The sequence below is a fragment of the Montipora capricornis genome, chromosome 13 (genome assembly GCF_036669925.1).
Source record: "Montipora capricornis isolate CH-2021 chromosome 13, ASM3666992v2, whole genome shotgun sequence".
NCBI classification, from domain to species: Eukaryota; Metazoa; Cnidaria; class Anthozoa; order Scleractinia; family Acroporidae; genus Montipora; species Montipora capricornis.
The window spans coordinates 26,341,222-26,356,741 of record NC_090895.1 but is presented as its reverse complement, the minus strand read 5'-3'; the positions used below and the strand labels follow the sequence as shown (position 1 = coordinate 26,356,741).

Sequence of the window (15,520 nt, the reverse complement as noted above, 5' to 3'; positions counted from 1 at the left end):
AGAGTTCGTGATTTTGTCAAGTCAGTAAGAGACTTGCCTTAGTTAAACTGTTTAATTTATTAACAGTTAAAAGCTGTGATGTAAAACACTAGAGGGAAGTGCACTTTTACCAACCCTAGTTCAACCTTTAATTTTCCTTCATCATCACAAGTCTTAGTCAACTTCTTTCACTGATCTGGCATTGTTATGAGATGTGACGAAAGGTTTTAAGTGATTTGGGTGCTCTTAGTGTTCTCCTTAACTGGATGCACTGTGAGTCAACCCAAAACTCAAACCAAAAACAAATTTGACCCTGAACAAGGTAGATGAACATTACTGTACATACTCAGTATGTAGACAACTTACTGTATTTGTTGAGGACAAAGAAACAGGCATGAAAAGATAACCATTTAAATCCAGGATACATATGTAGATGTACAACAAAACCAATTGTATTAGTAACAGCTGCAGTTTGCTTTGAGTTGTATTACTTTGTCCAGCTTTTGGAAGGGAGGCTGCCAGGTTTCAGGATTTATAATAATCATGAATTCACTAGATCGCTTTCTATCACTGTTATTTAATGTTTTATATTATTTGAGAAAAGGCAAAGAACAGGTAAATTGGAAAGCAGGAATTAGGGAATTTGGATTATTTTCACTTTTCCTTGTGCTTTACAATATCATTGAAAAATATATAGATGTATTCAATGGCTCACATATGTAACCATGTGCATGAGATGACAGAAACAAAAATGAAGGTAAATAAAGAAATATTTAACAATAGGATTCTGAATTCCACCTTTTCCAGCCTACCGACATTCCAAGGATTGTAAATCAACAATTCTATGGTCCACATTGGGTTACTAATGTTATTTTATTAACTCAACACATGAAAATACAGTTGTATTGTTACATTTGAGCATAAGATTTCCAGCTGTACTGTTATAATAATAATAATAATAATAATAATAATAATAATAATAATAATAATAATAATAATAATTATGCAGCAATATTGTTATTCATCATCATAGTAATCAGAATTACTGGAAAAATCATACTAAATTTATAGTAATCACATAACTTGAATATGCTGCTACATATTTGTTCTGTAGTTCCATACAGCAAAACTGAACACCTTGAACTATAACTTTAAACAGAAACCTCAAGTGGAATGACAAACTTTCAGTAAATGTATCGTGTGTATTTATTAAAAACCCACTAATGGTTTTCTCTTGTAAAGCTGTAACCCACTTCTGTCATGTTTCTTAAATTCAACAAACCCTTCTCAGACAATAGAAGGCTAAATATGTGCAATGAATTGTAGCACTAATCAGCTGCTAGTAATTATTTGAGATATGATTTCTGCAAAAGCCCCTCTTGGGTGTTTCCGAATAAACACAGTTCATCAACAGTATGATGACTTCCTTGAAAGTTTAATCTACCTAAAAAAATAATGTAAACTGCAGTTTGCAATCCCACCTTGACACCCATACACGGTTTATGTTGTAAAACAGTAACTAATAACAGTGTTTTGTGTTAACAAAATGATAACTTTTTTATTCTCTTAGAACTGGAACAAAATTGAAACAGTGAGAAACACAATTATCTTGCCTTGAACAATTTGAAAATCTTTGTTTCTATCAATGATTAACCTGTTATCATAACTTGAGACAACAACTTTTATGTACTGAACATACTAAGTATAACCCTCTCCAAAATTGGCCAGTCTGTTTACACACTGTCTATCAGACACATTGATTGAGATTCTATTGAGATATCAAGTCTTCTTGAGGGAAATGCTTATATGCATGATCACTTGGTTGGGTTACCCAGTGAGTCTTGACTGCAGAGCTGCTACATGGGAACCATCTAGTGAAACGAGGCATCAGGGGAAATGGGACAGGATGGGAAAAGGTTTTGCCGTCCCTTCTCTTGACAGTTCGCAAATCACAGCTCTGCACATGAAAATCCAAAGAACTGAGTCTGCTTGCAGGCTGATATTAGAGAAGTATTAAAACACCTAAATCATGTCAAAAAACCATGCTTGGTCTTCTTTCATGACATTAGTAAATTCTTCTGCCAGAGCTGGGTATGACTCATACGTAGTAGGAAGCTCTAGCATTGGTATACATGTTCGAACCACAGGGCGTCGCTGAAAACCTTCCAAAGAAGAGAAGGACACTTCAATGTGGTCACAGGTAATGACATCACTTCCTGTGCAGAAATGGAGGAACTTGGCCAGTGCCTTTCCTTCTAAGGTTTTGACAAACCTTTTTAGATGTTCCAGACTCTGTCATTCGGCTTCACTGGACGGCTCTGCCCTGAACAGGTTGGACGCTTGCTGTCATACAGTTCCTTGAGACCTTCAAGGGTTTGGAAAGTGTAATCACACCGCAGTGAGTTTACAATAGGGGCCCAGCTGTTTAATACATATCTTGGTTTCTGAACCAATTTTTGGTGAGCCAACTCCATGATTATTCTTCGAATGTTGTCTTTGTTGGGCACCCTGAAGCACTTGAATGTCGAGAGGAATTCAATGGCATCTTTGTCGTTGGCATCAAAAGCATCACTGAGACATGTGTCCAAGACCTCTCTGTCTTCAGCTGCAATGTACTGTCTAACCGATGCTAGAAGAAAGTCTGGTGTGATGCTCTCTTCTCCAAATAAGCATGATGCGAAGAATAGATGAGAAAGTTTCAAAGGGAAGTACTTAACGGTCTTGTAACCATAAACCAGGATTCTTGCAATAGTTTCCCACTCAGGCTTCTGCAGGTCATGCCTGATAAAAGGAATTTTCTCTCCACTACCAACTGTGAGTGAAGTGAAAAAATCCTGCCAGAATTCAGTAAGAATGTCAAGCAGAACTCCCTTGCCCCTCCCGTCTTCTGGATGGCCATTTGCATCAATGACATTGACATCAAGAAGGCAATTTGAAATATTGGGATCACTGAATATTTCAATAAGGTCTTTCCTCATGGTACTTCGATGCACAGTGACACACTTCTTAGGTGCATCATCATCATAAAGCATGGGAATCAAGTCTTCAGCATCATCTACAAATAGAACCAATAAAGTACTTTTAATACATTTAACCATAAAATTTTAAAAAGGCCTTAAAAAGCAATAAAACTAGATAATTTAAATATAGTCTAACTAAATTTAACTGGTTTAATAACACTGGCAGATGCCAGGGTTGAGAGGCAAAAATGTAAAATATGTCTAAAACTGAATTGATTGCTTTGACTCCTAAGCAAATCTGCACTAAAACGAAATTAATTACCATAACTTGTTATTTTTTTCATCACAGTGATTAATTCCACCCTAAAGAAATATAATCTTAACGGACAGATTTAATAACAACTACCTATACGCACAGGACACGAAAGTCCATATTAAGAATTGATGGATATAGTGCGTACTATCAGAACAATGCACAGTTGCAGTTTTAATTTCATGGCAAAGGTTACCTTGATTATTACACTAGTTGATTATAAACTCGAAGTTGATAACGGTAAATTAACCGCCGTAGCAAGTTTCTAGTAGCTGACATATCGAGCATTTAGCCCTTTGCTTCGATGAAGGGCTAATGGTTAATTTACCTTTATCAACTTCGAGTTGATAATCAGGTAGTGTTTTACTTGCCCGCCGACGCAGGACAGCAGTTTCATTAGAAACTTTGTACCTTGATTATTAGTTGGCTCGACAATCTGGGCCTCTTGCAGTTGGATGGTGGGATCTGACTGGGTTGCCCAGGTTGGACCTGTTGCAACTGAATGGTGTGAACCGAGTTGGTTTGCCTGTGCAGGCTGGGCCTGTTGCAGCTGGATGGTGTGACTTGACTGGGTTGCCCGTGCAGCCTGGACTTGTTGCCGCTGGATGGTGTGACTTGACTGGGTTGCCCGTGCAGCCTGGGCTTGTTGCTGCTGGATGGTGTGACCTGACTGGGTTGCCTGTGCTGATTGATTTCCTATTGTATAAAATGAAAACTTTGAAAGTACATAATACAATCAGCATCCAGTCCAGGGAAGGGGTTAGGGCCTGGGACTGAGAAACCATGCTCTCACAATTTGCAAACTAGGACCTCATGACAGTGTAGTTGCTACAAATTTTGAACAGAATCAAATAATAACTGATTGTACCTGAATAGTCTTGCTGTTCACAGGTGATGTCAGCTTTTTCATTATCCTAGACACAATGAAAATAAAATTCACTCCTTTGGCAAAAACACACATCTGAAGGTGGGAGAGGGCTATGTGAGTAAAGGAGTATTAATAACCATACAACATGAATTGAATTCAATACACTGTAATTTTGAAATCTCAACTGTGTGTGGACTACCCCCACTGGGTATTCACCCCCACCCCCTAAAACCCCCACACAACCTCTCAAGCATTTCTACTTTCGAGGAGTGGGTTCTTCTTTGGATCGAGTTATGGTTGGCTATCACATGCCTCTCCCCAAGGTCAAATTTTGCATCTGAAGTTCTCTTTTATGAAAAATATAAGTCTCCCCAATCCAAAGCCTAACACAGGCATTACCTTTGGAGTATGACGTATGAAATCATCTTCCTGGTTGGGAGAGGATTCACGATATCTCTTGATGCTGCAAATGCTATCATCGCAGATTTCCTGGAACGGTCTGATGTATATGGGCTTTTCTTTAAATACTCTGTGTACCATTACTCCATTCAGGCTTTGCCCTGGTGCCAGAGTAGGTTTGACGAGAGTGCTGTGAACAGGCATGAGAATCTCGAAGTCTACACCGATTGGAATCTTTTCTTCAAATGCCTCTCGTAGACAAGCCTCAACCACACACTCGGTCCACTCCTTTTGCAATTCGAAACCTGAAATCATGAAGCCATTGTCCATCAGCCACACTCGCTTCCCTTGCCTGGGAACCTTATTTACATCAGGGCCAGTTAGTAATATAACATCCCTCATGAATGGTCCTTTCACAACGGACTTCACTTTTCCTTTTCCTCTTGCACGCGGTAAGTGTTGGAACTTGAACTTGAATTGCAAAACTGCCTTCTGAAACTTGGCAAGTAAGTGCGGCTGGCAGAACCACTTTGATTTGGAGGAGGAACTTCTGATTGCGTTGCCGTTTCGCTGCCAAGGAGTGTGGAAAGTTGAGATGCCTTCTGCTGCAGTTCTTCGAGTATTCGCTTTCCAGCGCTGGCATCGGAAGACGTGTTCGACGCCATGTTTTCCCTCGAAGGCGCGAAAATCCGTTTACTCCCTGATGTAAGCGGGTGTATTATCCCTCACTCGTTTCCAGTCCTTTCCAATTCTCAATTACCAAACGCTCTTCTCAATCTATTGGTCGACATTCTCGATCACCAATCGACAGTCGATATTCTCGACCATAGGGATCGACATTTTCGATCATCAATTTTTTTTTCGACTATAGCGATCGTGTTCTCAATCATCAATCGTGTTTTGGACCATAGCGATCGTCATTCTCAATCACCAATCGTGAATCTCGACCATAGCGATCGTCATTCTCGATCACCAATCGATAATCTCAACCATAGCGATCGTGTTCTCGATCACCAATCGTGAGCTCGTACCACTTTTGAATGATATGGCCTCCCATAGATTTTCCTTTAGAAAATGAGGACTCCACACAAATGTTTCCCAGCACTATTTTATTTTTTTCTTTTTTAACAGCGATGCATAGCTAGCGCCAAACTTATCTTTTATTGCAAAGCAGACTATTATAAATCGAACAAGGGAATCAAAAAGTGACCAAATCTCTTTTACACATGCTGAGGTCATTTGTCTTCACTGTTCTTCTAACATACGTGCAGACAAGAATCATTCAGGATACAGGCTATGGTTTTTGAGATTTTGCTTTTTACCTAAGAGGAAAATCTTGTTGACTTAATTAATCTAACTCGAAAATGTCTAACCATTTAGCAGTTTTTATCACATAATTATGCAAATTAAATCCTCTGACTCCGCAGGGTGATCAGCAATTAAATTCTGTTCACCATTTAAATGAAATGTCAGTCAGATAGGTATTGAGAATGACGATAATTATTAGCTTAACGGGTGTGGTCTTGATATGATACCAAATTCTCATGACTACCCATCAAAGAAACCTATGGTACTAGTTAGGAGAATAAACGTTTCGATCTTTGGAATAAAGGGGTTAAAATTCAACTTTTCTATTCCCTATCTCTTATCGTTGAAACATTAATCAAACCCTGGCTCGTGTTTAGAAAAAATAAAGATAAATTCCACCGGAAAAAAGGAAACGTATTTCGAAAATCATCATTTTATTATTTCAGTATCCATGATTCCCTGTTTTTCTCTAAAAATATTGGTGAAGGAAAACATTTGTGAAGCAAACCATGAAAATGCGCAAAGCAATGCAAAAGTAACAAAAAGGCTGTCGTTTAGTTACTTGAGCCAGACGACCACATAAGGAGACTGGTGAGAGTATGATTTGTTTGGCCAATCAGAATCACTGCTTGAACTGTCGTAACCATTGCCATTCTGTGACCAGCCATGCGCAGTGGAACCTTTTGACATCACCCCAACAGCCATGCAGTTGTCATTTGTATCATAAGTGTCTCCTGCAGTGTTGATTGATGCATAAGGGTATGATCCGCCGTGTGCACTATACGGCATTATCCCAAACTTGTTTTGGAAACAGGTCTGCCACAAAGAAAGAAATTACAAATATTGTGAAAATTGAATTAGCTCCCATTTACTTCGCTGTTTGCTGCAGTTGATCACTCGTAGTTAACTTCCTTAAGGCCTCCCCTCCTAGAATTTGCCTTTTCGTTTTTCTGATTTTGACATGTATATATATATATCTGTATTTGAATCTGTAGTGTGTGGCTAACTATATGAACTATGTTTTCTCTAGCTCGTTAGTGAATTACGGGTTTTTTTCTCAAGATATATATGTATATTTTTTAGTTGTTTACTTGGTGTTACTTTGGTGATGCAACTTAAGTGTTACTTTAATGTAAGTTTTTTTAAGACTGTTATATCTCGCTATTCTAAGGGCTTGTTTGCTACTTCGTATTGTCTCGAGAAACCCGAACCTTGTAGCCTTTTAAGGTTATACTGAAGGTCTCATTTGTCGATTTGGTAACGGTCTTTGTCGTCTTACCCGTTTGTTTCCATTCCAAGCAATCACCATCACTGGTGATGGCGATTTACTGGAATGAGCTCTAAGGCGACTTTGTGGTTATTAAATCTCAGCCTAAATTTAGTGCTGGTTGATCCAGCATACTGCAATCGTTAAACCTTACAAGTAATTAAATACACAACATTAGAGTGGTTTTCAATTGAGTGTCGAAAGTAATTAGATAATTACTTTGGTTTATGATTACTTCACTCAGTGATTGGTTCAAAGTTCTCGCGCCATTTTTTCAACCAATCAGAAGTGAAACCAAAACCAATCGTGGCTCGCGCGTGCACATTTTCCCGCGCTTTGTGTCGGCTACGTGTAATTGCTTCGGGTTTTGATTGGTTTACTGGATTGTCTCCGACCTTTTTGATTGGCCAAAGTAATTACTTTGGTTTTGGTTTTACGACACTCAATGGAAAACTGCTCTATAAGAATTATAATCTAGCTGATAATTTATAGTATAGCTTCTCTTGGTTGTATGGCTCATAAAACTACTACCGGGAACAAGGTAGTTGAAAACATCGCATCTAGTACTACTACATTGCACGGTTACAGCCTTGCAGCCTTTTAAAGGTTATACTGAAGGTCCCATTTGTTGATTAGAGCTTAGTCGTCCTACCTTTGTTTTCCCATTCCAAGCAATGACCATCACTGGTTTCTGTAAAGCGGCTTTCACGGCTGATAAGCCTACAGAATGATCCCAGAACGAGGCTTTTTCTCTGTCACCAGGCAACCGCCACATCACCCACTTACTTCCTAAGCCATCCGTCATCTCGCCGCTGGACAACATCACCCTTGAGGCTTCCTCCACTGCTAAATTGCGCGCGTCAAGACAAGCGAACTGGTTGCGTTTTGAGATCTTTGGAGTTTTAAGCTCCGCAGTGTTGTAGTTGGACACCAGCCATTTGTGGTAAATGTTGCCGACTCTTCCACTGATTTTGCCGACAAGAGTCCATCCTCCATTTTTCATATCGCAGAAGGTCTGGACTGCTGAGCTTCCTTGTAGATCTGTTTTGATCCAGTAAACGCCATTCTTTGCGCGCGGTTTGTTGTTGACAAGACTGGCATCATGGATTTGCTTGCAGGAGTCTGCAGGCAGCTTCTTGTCACCCAGAAGACCACTATTCGGGAAGAAAAATGGCTGGAGCAACCCCAAAGTGATCTTCGGGTCTTTAGCAACCAGAAGTGTCACTTTGATATTGTCGTACAGTGTTTTACAGTTAAGACTAGACTTATGACAGCCCAGTCCTAGAGTTCCTGCAGGTATCTTCCATTCTTTTTCCACTTTCAAATTGTTATGAACCAGTTTGCCATTGACCCACTGCCAAAATCTGTTTCCAATCACTCGATACTTGATATGAAACCATTTGTTTAACTGAAAGGCCGTGGGCAACCTCCCTCCATATTTCCAGCTGCCATCTTTGTTATTAGCTTGAGGCCTCAAGTAACAGTGATTAGGAGCTCCCAGGAAATATTGTAGCCACCATCCTGTTGTCTTGTTGGGATTTACATTACTCAGACGTAGAAATGGTCCAGTCGCAGTGTTTTTTAGCCCACTGGTCTCCATCAAGTCAAGCTCAACCTGCACATCTTTCCAGTGAAACCCAGTTTTGAGATAGACTCCGACCTCGACAAAATCGCTGTTTCGATCTTTAGTTTGCATTGTGCTTCCTAGCAGTCGCCCATTTTGTACACTCCATTGTCCCCAGGCCTTAACCCAGTCTTTCTTTAGCGTTGAACTGGAGAAGTCATCATAAAAAGCATACACTTTTTCGGGATTCTCCTTAGCGCTACCGCTGACCAAATCACCCATCACCAAGGAATATGAGTAACCATCAACATTGTTAGCTGATATAGGAGCCTGCAATCTGAACTGGACAGTTGCGGACTTTGTTCCCAGGCCTTTTATGACGCGGTCTAATTGAACATAACGTCGTCTGTTTTCATGGTAATAGATTCGCAAATCATCCCCGTCGTTACGTGTTAATCCGCGATCAATCAGTTGTCGGTGGTTTACTGAGAAAAAAAAGGACGGATGTGTGAGAGAGCTCAACGAAATGAAAATATATGATTGATTGTCCGATGAAGATACCGCGAAGACTCATTTCTGGTTGACGCAAATACTCTTAAGACAAGTTCATTTTAATCTACAATATTCGAATTTGTACATTAGAAAAATACCCCTCAGGAACTTTCATTTGATGAGTCACTGTTTGGGATTTTATCCACAGAATCGAAAGATGCAAGACGTTTACTGCACAACTAGCAACAAACACAACGCGAAAGTATTGTAGATTTCATTTGAATGGTCCCACTTAAGGATTTTATTCAAAGATAGCGTAATAACATTACTACAGGAAAGCAACTGCTATGTGGCTTTCATTGCGATGGTCACGGCTTATTGTATTATCCAGGCATTAAATGCTCTTGTGCAGCGCAACTGAACCACAGTAAGTGAAATTTCCAATTGAAATATGGTAAAGGACAACTGATGTCATACATTTTCAGTCGATAACGTTCTTAAGTAATCATTGATCGTAAAGCCAAGCCATTTACTTTTGCTTCTATCATTGCAAGATTGCAGCTTCTCTCAAAGTGACGTTACTATGGAATATCACACTAATACACACTAAAAATTAAAGTGTAAGACTACACTTAAAAATGGTGTAAAATTGTTGCCAGCCCCGCAAGCCGTTTTTTTTGTGTGTATTATTACACCAACTTCTAAAGTGTAGTTTAACTCTCAAAAGGAGGGTAAATTTATACGCAAAGTAGTGTAAAATGTGTGTAATACAACTTTGCACTTGTAAAATTACACATGTAGCAAGGGTAATAATATCAGAAAGGAAGGGTAAAATTACACTCTAAAATGGTGTACCATTGTTGCCAGCCCGGCAAGCCGTTTTTTTGTGTGTATTATTACACCAACTTCTAAGGTGTAGTTTAACTCTCAAAAGAATGGTATATTTAAACGCAAAGTAGTGTAAAATGTGTTGTACAACTTTGCACTAGTAAAATTACACATGTAGCAAGGGTAATAATATCAGAAAGGAAGGGTAAAATTACCCCGTATGACGGTGTAGTGATCTACCCCATCTAAAAAACTTGAAATTACACGATAAAAAAGTATAATTCAATCCCAATATGAAGTGTAATTATGTTTATTTAACATCTATTTATCAATAAAAATATACGTAACAATGGGTAATATAAACTCAATCGTAATTACACTTGCTAACTTAAGAAAAAAAAACGCACAACTCTAGATAACTAACAGCCTACAGTGCATATGAGTTCTTTAATAAGGGAATAACATGTTTTTTTTCGGGAATATTGTTTATTTGCGCCCGCGTTGTGTCATTTGCGGCCCTCGCGCGCAAATGACATTACAAGGGCGGGCGCAAATAAACAATATTCCCGAAAAAAGTCATGTTATTATCATTATTATCAATAATGGCCAAATGATATCAAGAATGCGAGTTTTAATAATACAACACACTAAAAATTAAATTGTAAGACTACACTTAAAAATGATGTAAAATTGTTGCCACCCCGGCTATCCGTTTTTTTGTGTGTATTATCACACCAACTTCTAAAGTGTAGTTTAACTCTTAAAACAATGGAGTTCGCCCGCAATGAGGATAAATGGAGGAGAATCTTGCTTCAACCCAGGTAGCTCTTGTTCAGTAGGCACAACCTGCATATATAAAATGAAGTGGAAAAGAACAGATGTTGTAAACATTATAAAAGGTGCAAGTTACATCGAACTGCATGAAGTGCGCCACCCGACAGTTCATGCAGATGGAAATTATACTACATAGTACACTATAACAACTAAATTAACTGCATGGTTAGATCTACTTTACAAGTTACATCAAACTGTATGAGGTATGCCACCCGCCAGTTCAGATGGAAATTATACTACATAGTACACTATAACAACTAAATTAACTGAATGGTTAGATCTACTATTGAAGTTACATCGAACTGTATGAGGTATGCCACCCGCCAGTTCAGATGGAAATTATGCTACATTGTACAATATAACAACTAAATGAACTGCATGGTGAGATCTACTTTACTTTCAATGTCATAAAAGAAGTACACCACTCGAAATGTAAATAGAGTAGGTCAAAAGAAGACCTCAACACATGATAGAAACAAATACATAACGATCAAACTTTATCACCACGAGGGAACACAACACGTAACCATCAAACCTCGTCACAGAATAACAAATCTTACCACATAATGACAAAAACACACCACAAAAAAAAAACTTGAAGTTATAGCTTTCCATAATTCTTTCTTGTTCTCCACTGTATTCTACTACTTCCATTTCATCATTAACCCTAAAATAACCCAAATCCTGACCATCTTCATTGAATTAATGACATACAACTGTAGGAAGTTCAGATTTGACTTAAACTTATAGAAAAAAAAGGGTAAACTCCACTTAAACAATTCAAACAAAGGAAAAACTGTTGCCATAGCATTACTAGCCTAATAAGGACAGGAATACAACGTGGAGTGAACAGTTCTTACCTGTCAACTGTCTTTCGCTTCAGACTGAAGTGTTGCTAGTGGTTGTCTGTAGTTGACTGGCTGGCCGCACTATGTTGCTGAGGAATAAATAGGTGTATCTTCATCAGTAAGAACAAATAAAGACCTTACACTAAAATCTTCAAGGGATATTTGTGCTGAATTGTAATCTAACCTTGCACAGCTCTATTAATTTCTTTATTCTCAAATTCATTGCTTTCCTGAATCAAAGAGCCAATTTGAATAAAATCAGTCCAATTCCACTGAACAACACTTTATATTTAGCCTGTGTGGTGACCGACTGGGAAAAAACCGATTGGAAAACGAAACCGAACCGGAACAAACGAACTAAGAATTGAACAATAATATTATTATTGCAAAAGTAGACAAAGTACACCAATTAAACCAATGGAATAATAAACAGAGATAAAGTTATCTGGGCTATAGGTTGGCCAGCTCTTCACAGTCTGGGTTCAGCAATGGGTTACTCATGAAGTTCTCTTCTATTTAGCCTTACACGAATGTTTTCACCTCGTGACACGTATGTCTTTCTCTAAACAAATCTCAGTAAAAAACAGCCGCCATTTTTGTAATATCACGCCTCTGGTGAGTCATGGGTAACTGTACCAGTCCTTTACACTTACCTGGCGCTGTTGTCGCGCGAGAAAATCAATTTTCCTTATAATCTTCAATTTTGGCCCAACATTACGAATTACGGAATAAGTTATGCTTTCAAATCACTACCCGTATAACTTTCCAAGAGGCCAAGCAAAGAATTCCTCATCAATTTCCATGCATGAAAGAAACATACATTTATATTAATTTTAAGGCGGGAAGTTGCGGTCGCCTCGCCAACGAACAAATACCACAACATTATGTTTATGAAGTTAGGTAGATTTCACCTATTCTGCGCGCCGGCATATCAGTTTCCGGGAGAAGTATTCTAACTGACGGTCGCCGGGACCTAAGGTCTTGATTTGGGTGACGTAACGAGCTAACAGTGCCTTCCATTTGTGTCTCAAATCTAAGGAACGTCAAAACACTGCAACAATTCTTTCGTTTTCAACGTAACAGAAAACAGCTTGTACTTTTTTATGTATTTAAATACATCGTCCTTTGGTGCGAATTGTAGTCTATCCAAAAACACTTGGATCGACTACAATACGCACCAAAGCACGATGCGAACATCATGACCCTCAAAACTTAACAATAGAAATAATGAACACAGTTTACTCACCACGAAAGGATTCAGCATATTTGTTGTACGGGGCGCCTAAACTGGTAAGCCATTCGCCTACTTCCTCTACTGTCCATAGTTTAACATCTGAGCATCCATGAGCAGCCATTGAATTTAAAATAACGCAAGAGACAGGACCTCCAAATATTCAAAATCCTTCTCCGAAGACTGGCCGAATAAAAAGTAATACAAAGAGGGTCATCAAGTTTCTTTATCGCTATTCAATAATGCATCTTGATTGGCGGAGAATTATGTCGCCTTTTTGACCGGAAATTTTTGTCAAAAGACGTAAATACCGCAGCCAACCACATGGCTCGAAGTGACATTTGTAACCGGAAACAAACCTTTTGAATTTTACCATGCAGCTGACACCTATGCTTGTTACGAACCAGATTTTTAGGAGCTTAAAAAAACTACCAGTACTGGCTCACATTCGTAGTCGGCATTCGCACAACCCAAATTTTCTTGTCATTTGTGGTAGGCCTGGGTACAGCAAGACTCTTTTCAAGTTTTGAATCTCATTTTCCCCGCAACCATCCTGAACTTATTTAGGAAACGGACGAAGGAAAAGAGAACGAAATTCTTTCTCATGATGATTCGGATGATCCCGTACATTCGCCCAGTTCAGAGGGAGAAAGCGACTCAGAGAATGACACCAGAGATACATCTTCGAATGTCTTCGAAACGTTGATATATTCATACTTAAACTAGAGAGTGTGACAAATTGAGCCAGACTGCAATGAGAACTACGTACAAATAAATAAGCCCTGAGGACAGTTTGTTCGGCCCAGTATATCATATTTATGAATAGCTATTTGTAAGCCCACAACTGAATGAGTTAAAAAACCACTCTAACATGGTTTAGATTAATCGGCCTTTTACTATTAAAATTGGTGTAAAAGTACACTTCCAACTGCGTAATTTTATCCTTAATAATACGCATAAACTTTTATCCTTTAAAAAGAGTAAAAATACCCTACATATAGAGTAATTTTAGAAGATTATTTTGGTGTAATAGTTTACACAGTAACAAGGTGTAAAAATACCCTACATATAGAGTAATTTTAGAAGATTTTTTTGGTGTAATAGTTTACACAGTAACAAGGTGTAATTTTACATTTTCGCGTTCGTAACATTACACTTTAATTTTTAGTGTGTATTTACCTGGTATATTTATGGTGTAGTGTTTTGGAAGAGCGGATTCTTTGGCTTCTATTTGCACCTGTATCTTGCCACCCCTTTTCGCGAAACAAGTTTGATTGCGATTCGAAGTGTTACCGTTGGCCAGCTTTTCCAAAAGGTGCTGAACTGGTTTCAACAAAGCGATTTCTTCTTCAGCGATTCGAGCCAATTTCTCAGCGTCTTTCTGCATGGCGGAAGCAAGATCGTTCTTCTCGTTAAAGGTGTTCAAATCCAGAGTTAATTTGTAAATCAAGGAGTCGATCTGACTTTTGGCGCGGTGTATCTCGTCGTGTTTGGAGCGATTTGTTGACTGGGATTGTTCAGCGCTACCTGCACAATGTTCCAACACCAAGAATGCCGTAAAAACTGCGGCGAGATAAAGCTGAAAACCCATTTTGGACAACGCACTTACAATCTGAAATAACTCGTTTTTTATTGCAAGAAAGCACTACAAGTCTTTTCTATACTTATTATATATCATATGATATCCATTGGAGTTAAGCTTACAAGTTATTTTTCATGAAATGTATATCAGGATAAAAATAGGAACATCACCTAATACGTTCCTTTAATTGTTATGGTTATAGAAGATATATCTTTCTTTGTATACTACTTCCCCACCGACGCAGCACTACAGTTTCTTTAGAAACTACCCCTTCTATCTTTCTTGTTGTTGAAGAGTTTTTGTATTGAGACTGAGTTCTTATTTGTGTTGCTATTTTCTGTCTAACAGTGAGTGTAATGAGTCTGCACCATAATGTTTTGTAAGGAGATACATGCACCAGTATGTAAATTTTCGTCGATTTATCCACGATGAATGAAATGACCTTTTTTTAAGACTGATCATGCATAGCTAAGCGAACCTCGCCAAGACCATTTTCAATTTTAAAGAAAATTGGCCTTTTTTTTTTTTCGGATTAGCCCTCATCCTTTTTGAAGCTAGCAAAGAATGATGAATTCGAACTCATGCCTTCAAACAGGGTTAAATTAGAGAACTAAGGTTTTTTTCTTCGATTGATAGTGTACTCTATTCTTGGAAGGCTCACAAGTTATTTTTCTTGAAACGATAAAGGTCATAATTTATGCGTTGCAAAAAATCTGCCAGTGTGGCGATTATGTTCATAACAACTCCGAACTTTGCTCCGTTCGTTTATGAAACTCTGGGTGTGTAGAGAATTTTTTGCTGACGAAACATAAATATCATTGCGGTTTCCTTAGTTTCCGTTTATCGTTCACTAGTTTTGCCACCCAATTTGGATGAGCTTTTCAGGCATTGAGATAGGTCATATCTGAGGTGATAAGTAGAGGAACAAAATGGCTTCTTGTTATTTTAATTTTTTCACGTGTTCACCTCAGTGTTGGCACAAGGTGATGGATATTTATCCGTTCGCCTCCTGGCTCGGTAAATATCAGTCTACCCTTAGTCACCTCC

The 15,520-nt window shown here is 38.5% G+C and overlaps 3 protein-coding genes and 1 long non-coding RNA gene across 4 annotated transcripts in view; 1 reads left to right on the top strand and 3 right to left on the bottom strand.

Moving 5' to 3' along the window:
• Positions 1-5,194, bottom strand: part of LOC138028813 (uncharacterized) — a 6,746-nt gene extending 1,552 nt beyond the window's left edge. Inside the window, exons 1-4 of the mRNA XM_068876438.1 lie at positions 4,520-5,194; positions 4,121-4,166; positions 3,664-3,948; positions 1-3,034 (exon numbers count right to left, since the gene is read on the bottom strand). The exon at positions 1-3,034 is cut by the window's left edge and continues 1,552 nt beyond it. Of these exons, the coding sequence (XP_068732539.1) occupies positions 2,256-3,034; positions 3,664-3,948; positions 4,121-4,166; positions 4,520-4,921 (1,512 nt within the window). The 5' untranslated portion in view covers positions 4,922-5,194 and the 3' untranslated portion in view covers positions 1-2,255. The remainder of the gene's footprint in view (positions 3,035-3,663; positions 3,949-4,120; positions 4,167-4,519) is intronic.
• LOC138030742 (uncharacterized) overlaps positions 1-15,520 on the top strand; it is a 50,238-nt gene that overhangs the window by 27,604 nt on the left and 7,114 nt on the right. The window lies entirely within an intron of this gene.
• Positions 5,625-14,982, bottom strand: LOC138029943 (uncharacterized). Its single transcript, XM_068877791.1, has 3 exons — positions 14,071-14,982; positions 7,747-9,143; positions 5,625-6,643 (listed from the first exon to the last, which is right to left on the bottom strand). The coding sequence occupies exons 1-3, from the start codon at positions 14,480-14,482 to the stop codon at positions 6,386-6,388; spliced, it is 2,067 nt and encodes a 688-aa protein (XP_068733892.1). The 5' UTR covers positions 14,483-14,982; the 3' UTR covers positions 5,625-6,385.
• LOC138029946 (uncharacterized) lies at positions 10,510-13,166 on the bottom strand. Its single transcript, XR_011127984.1, has 3 exons — positions 12,907-13,166; positions 11,673-11,749; positions 10,510-10,824 (listed from the first exon to the last, which is right to left on the bottom strand). It is a non-coding gene; the product is annotated as an uncharacterized lncRNA (long non-coding RNA).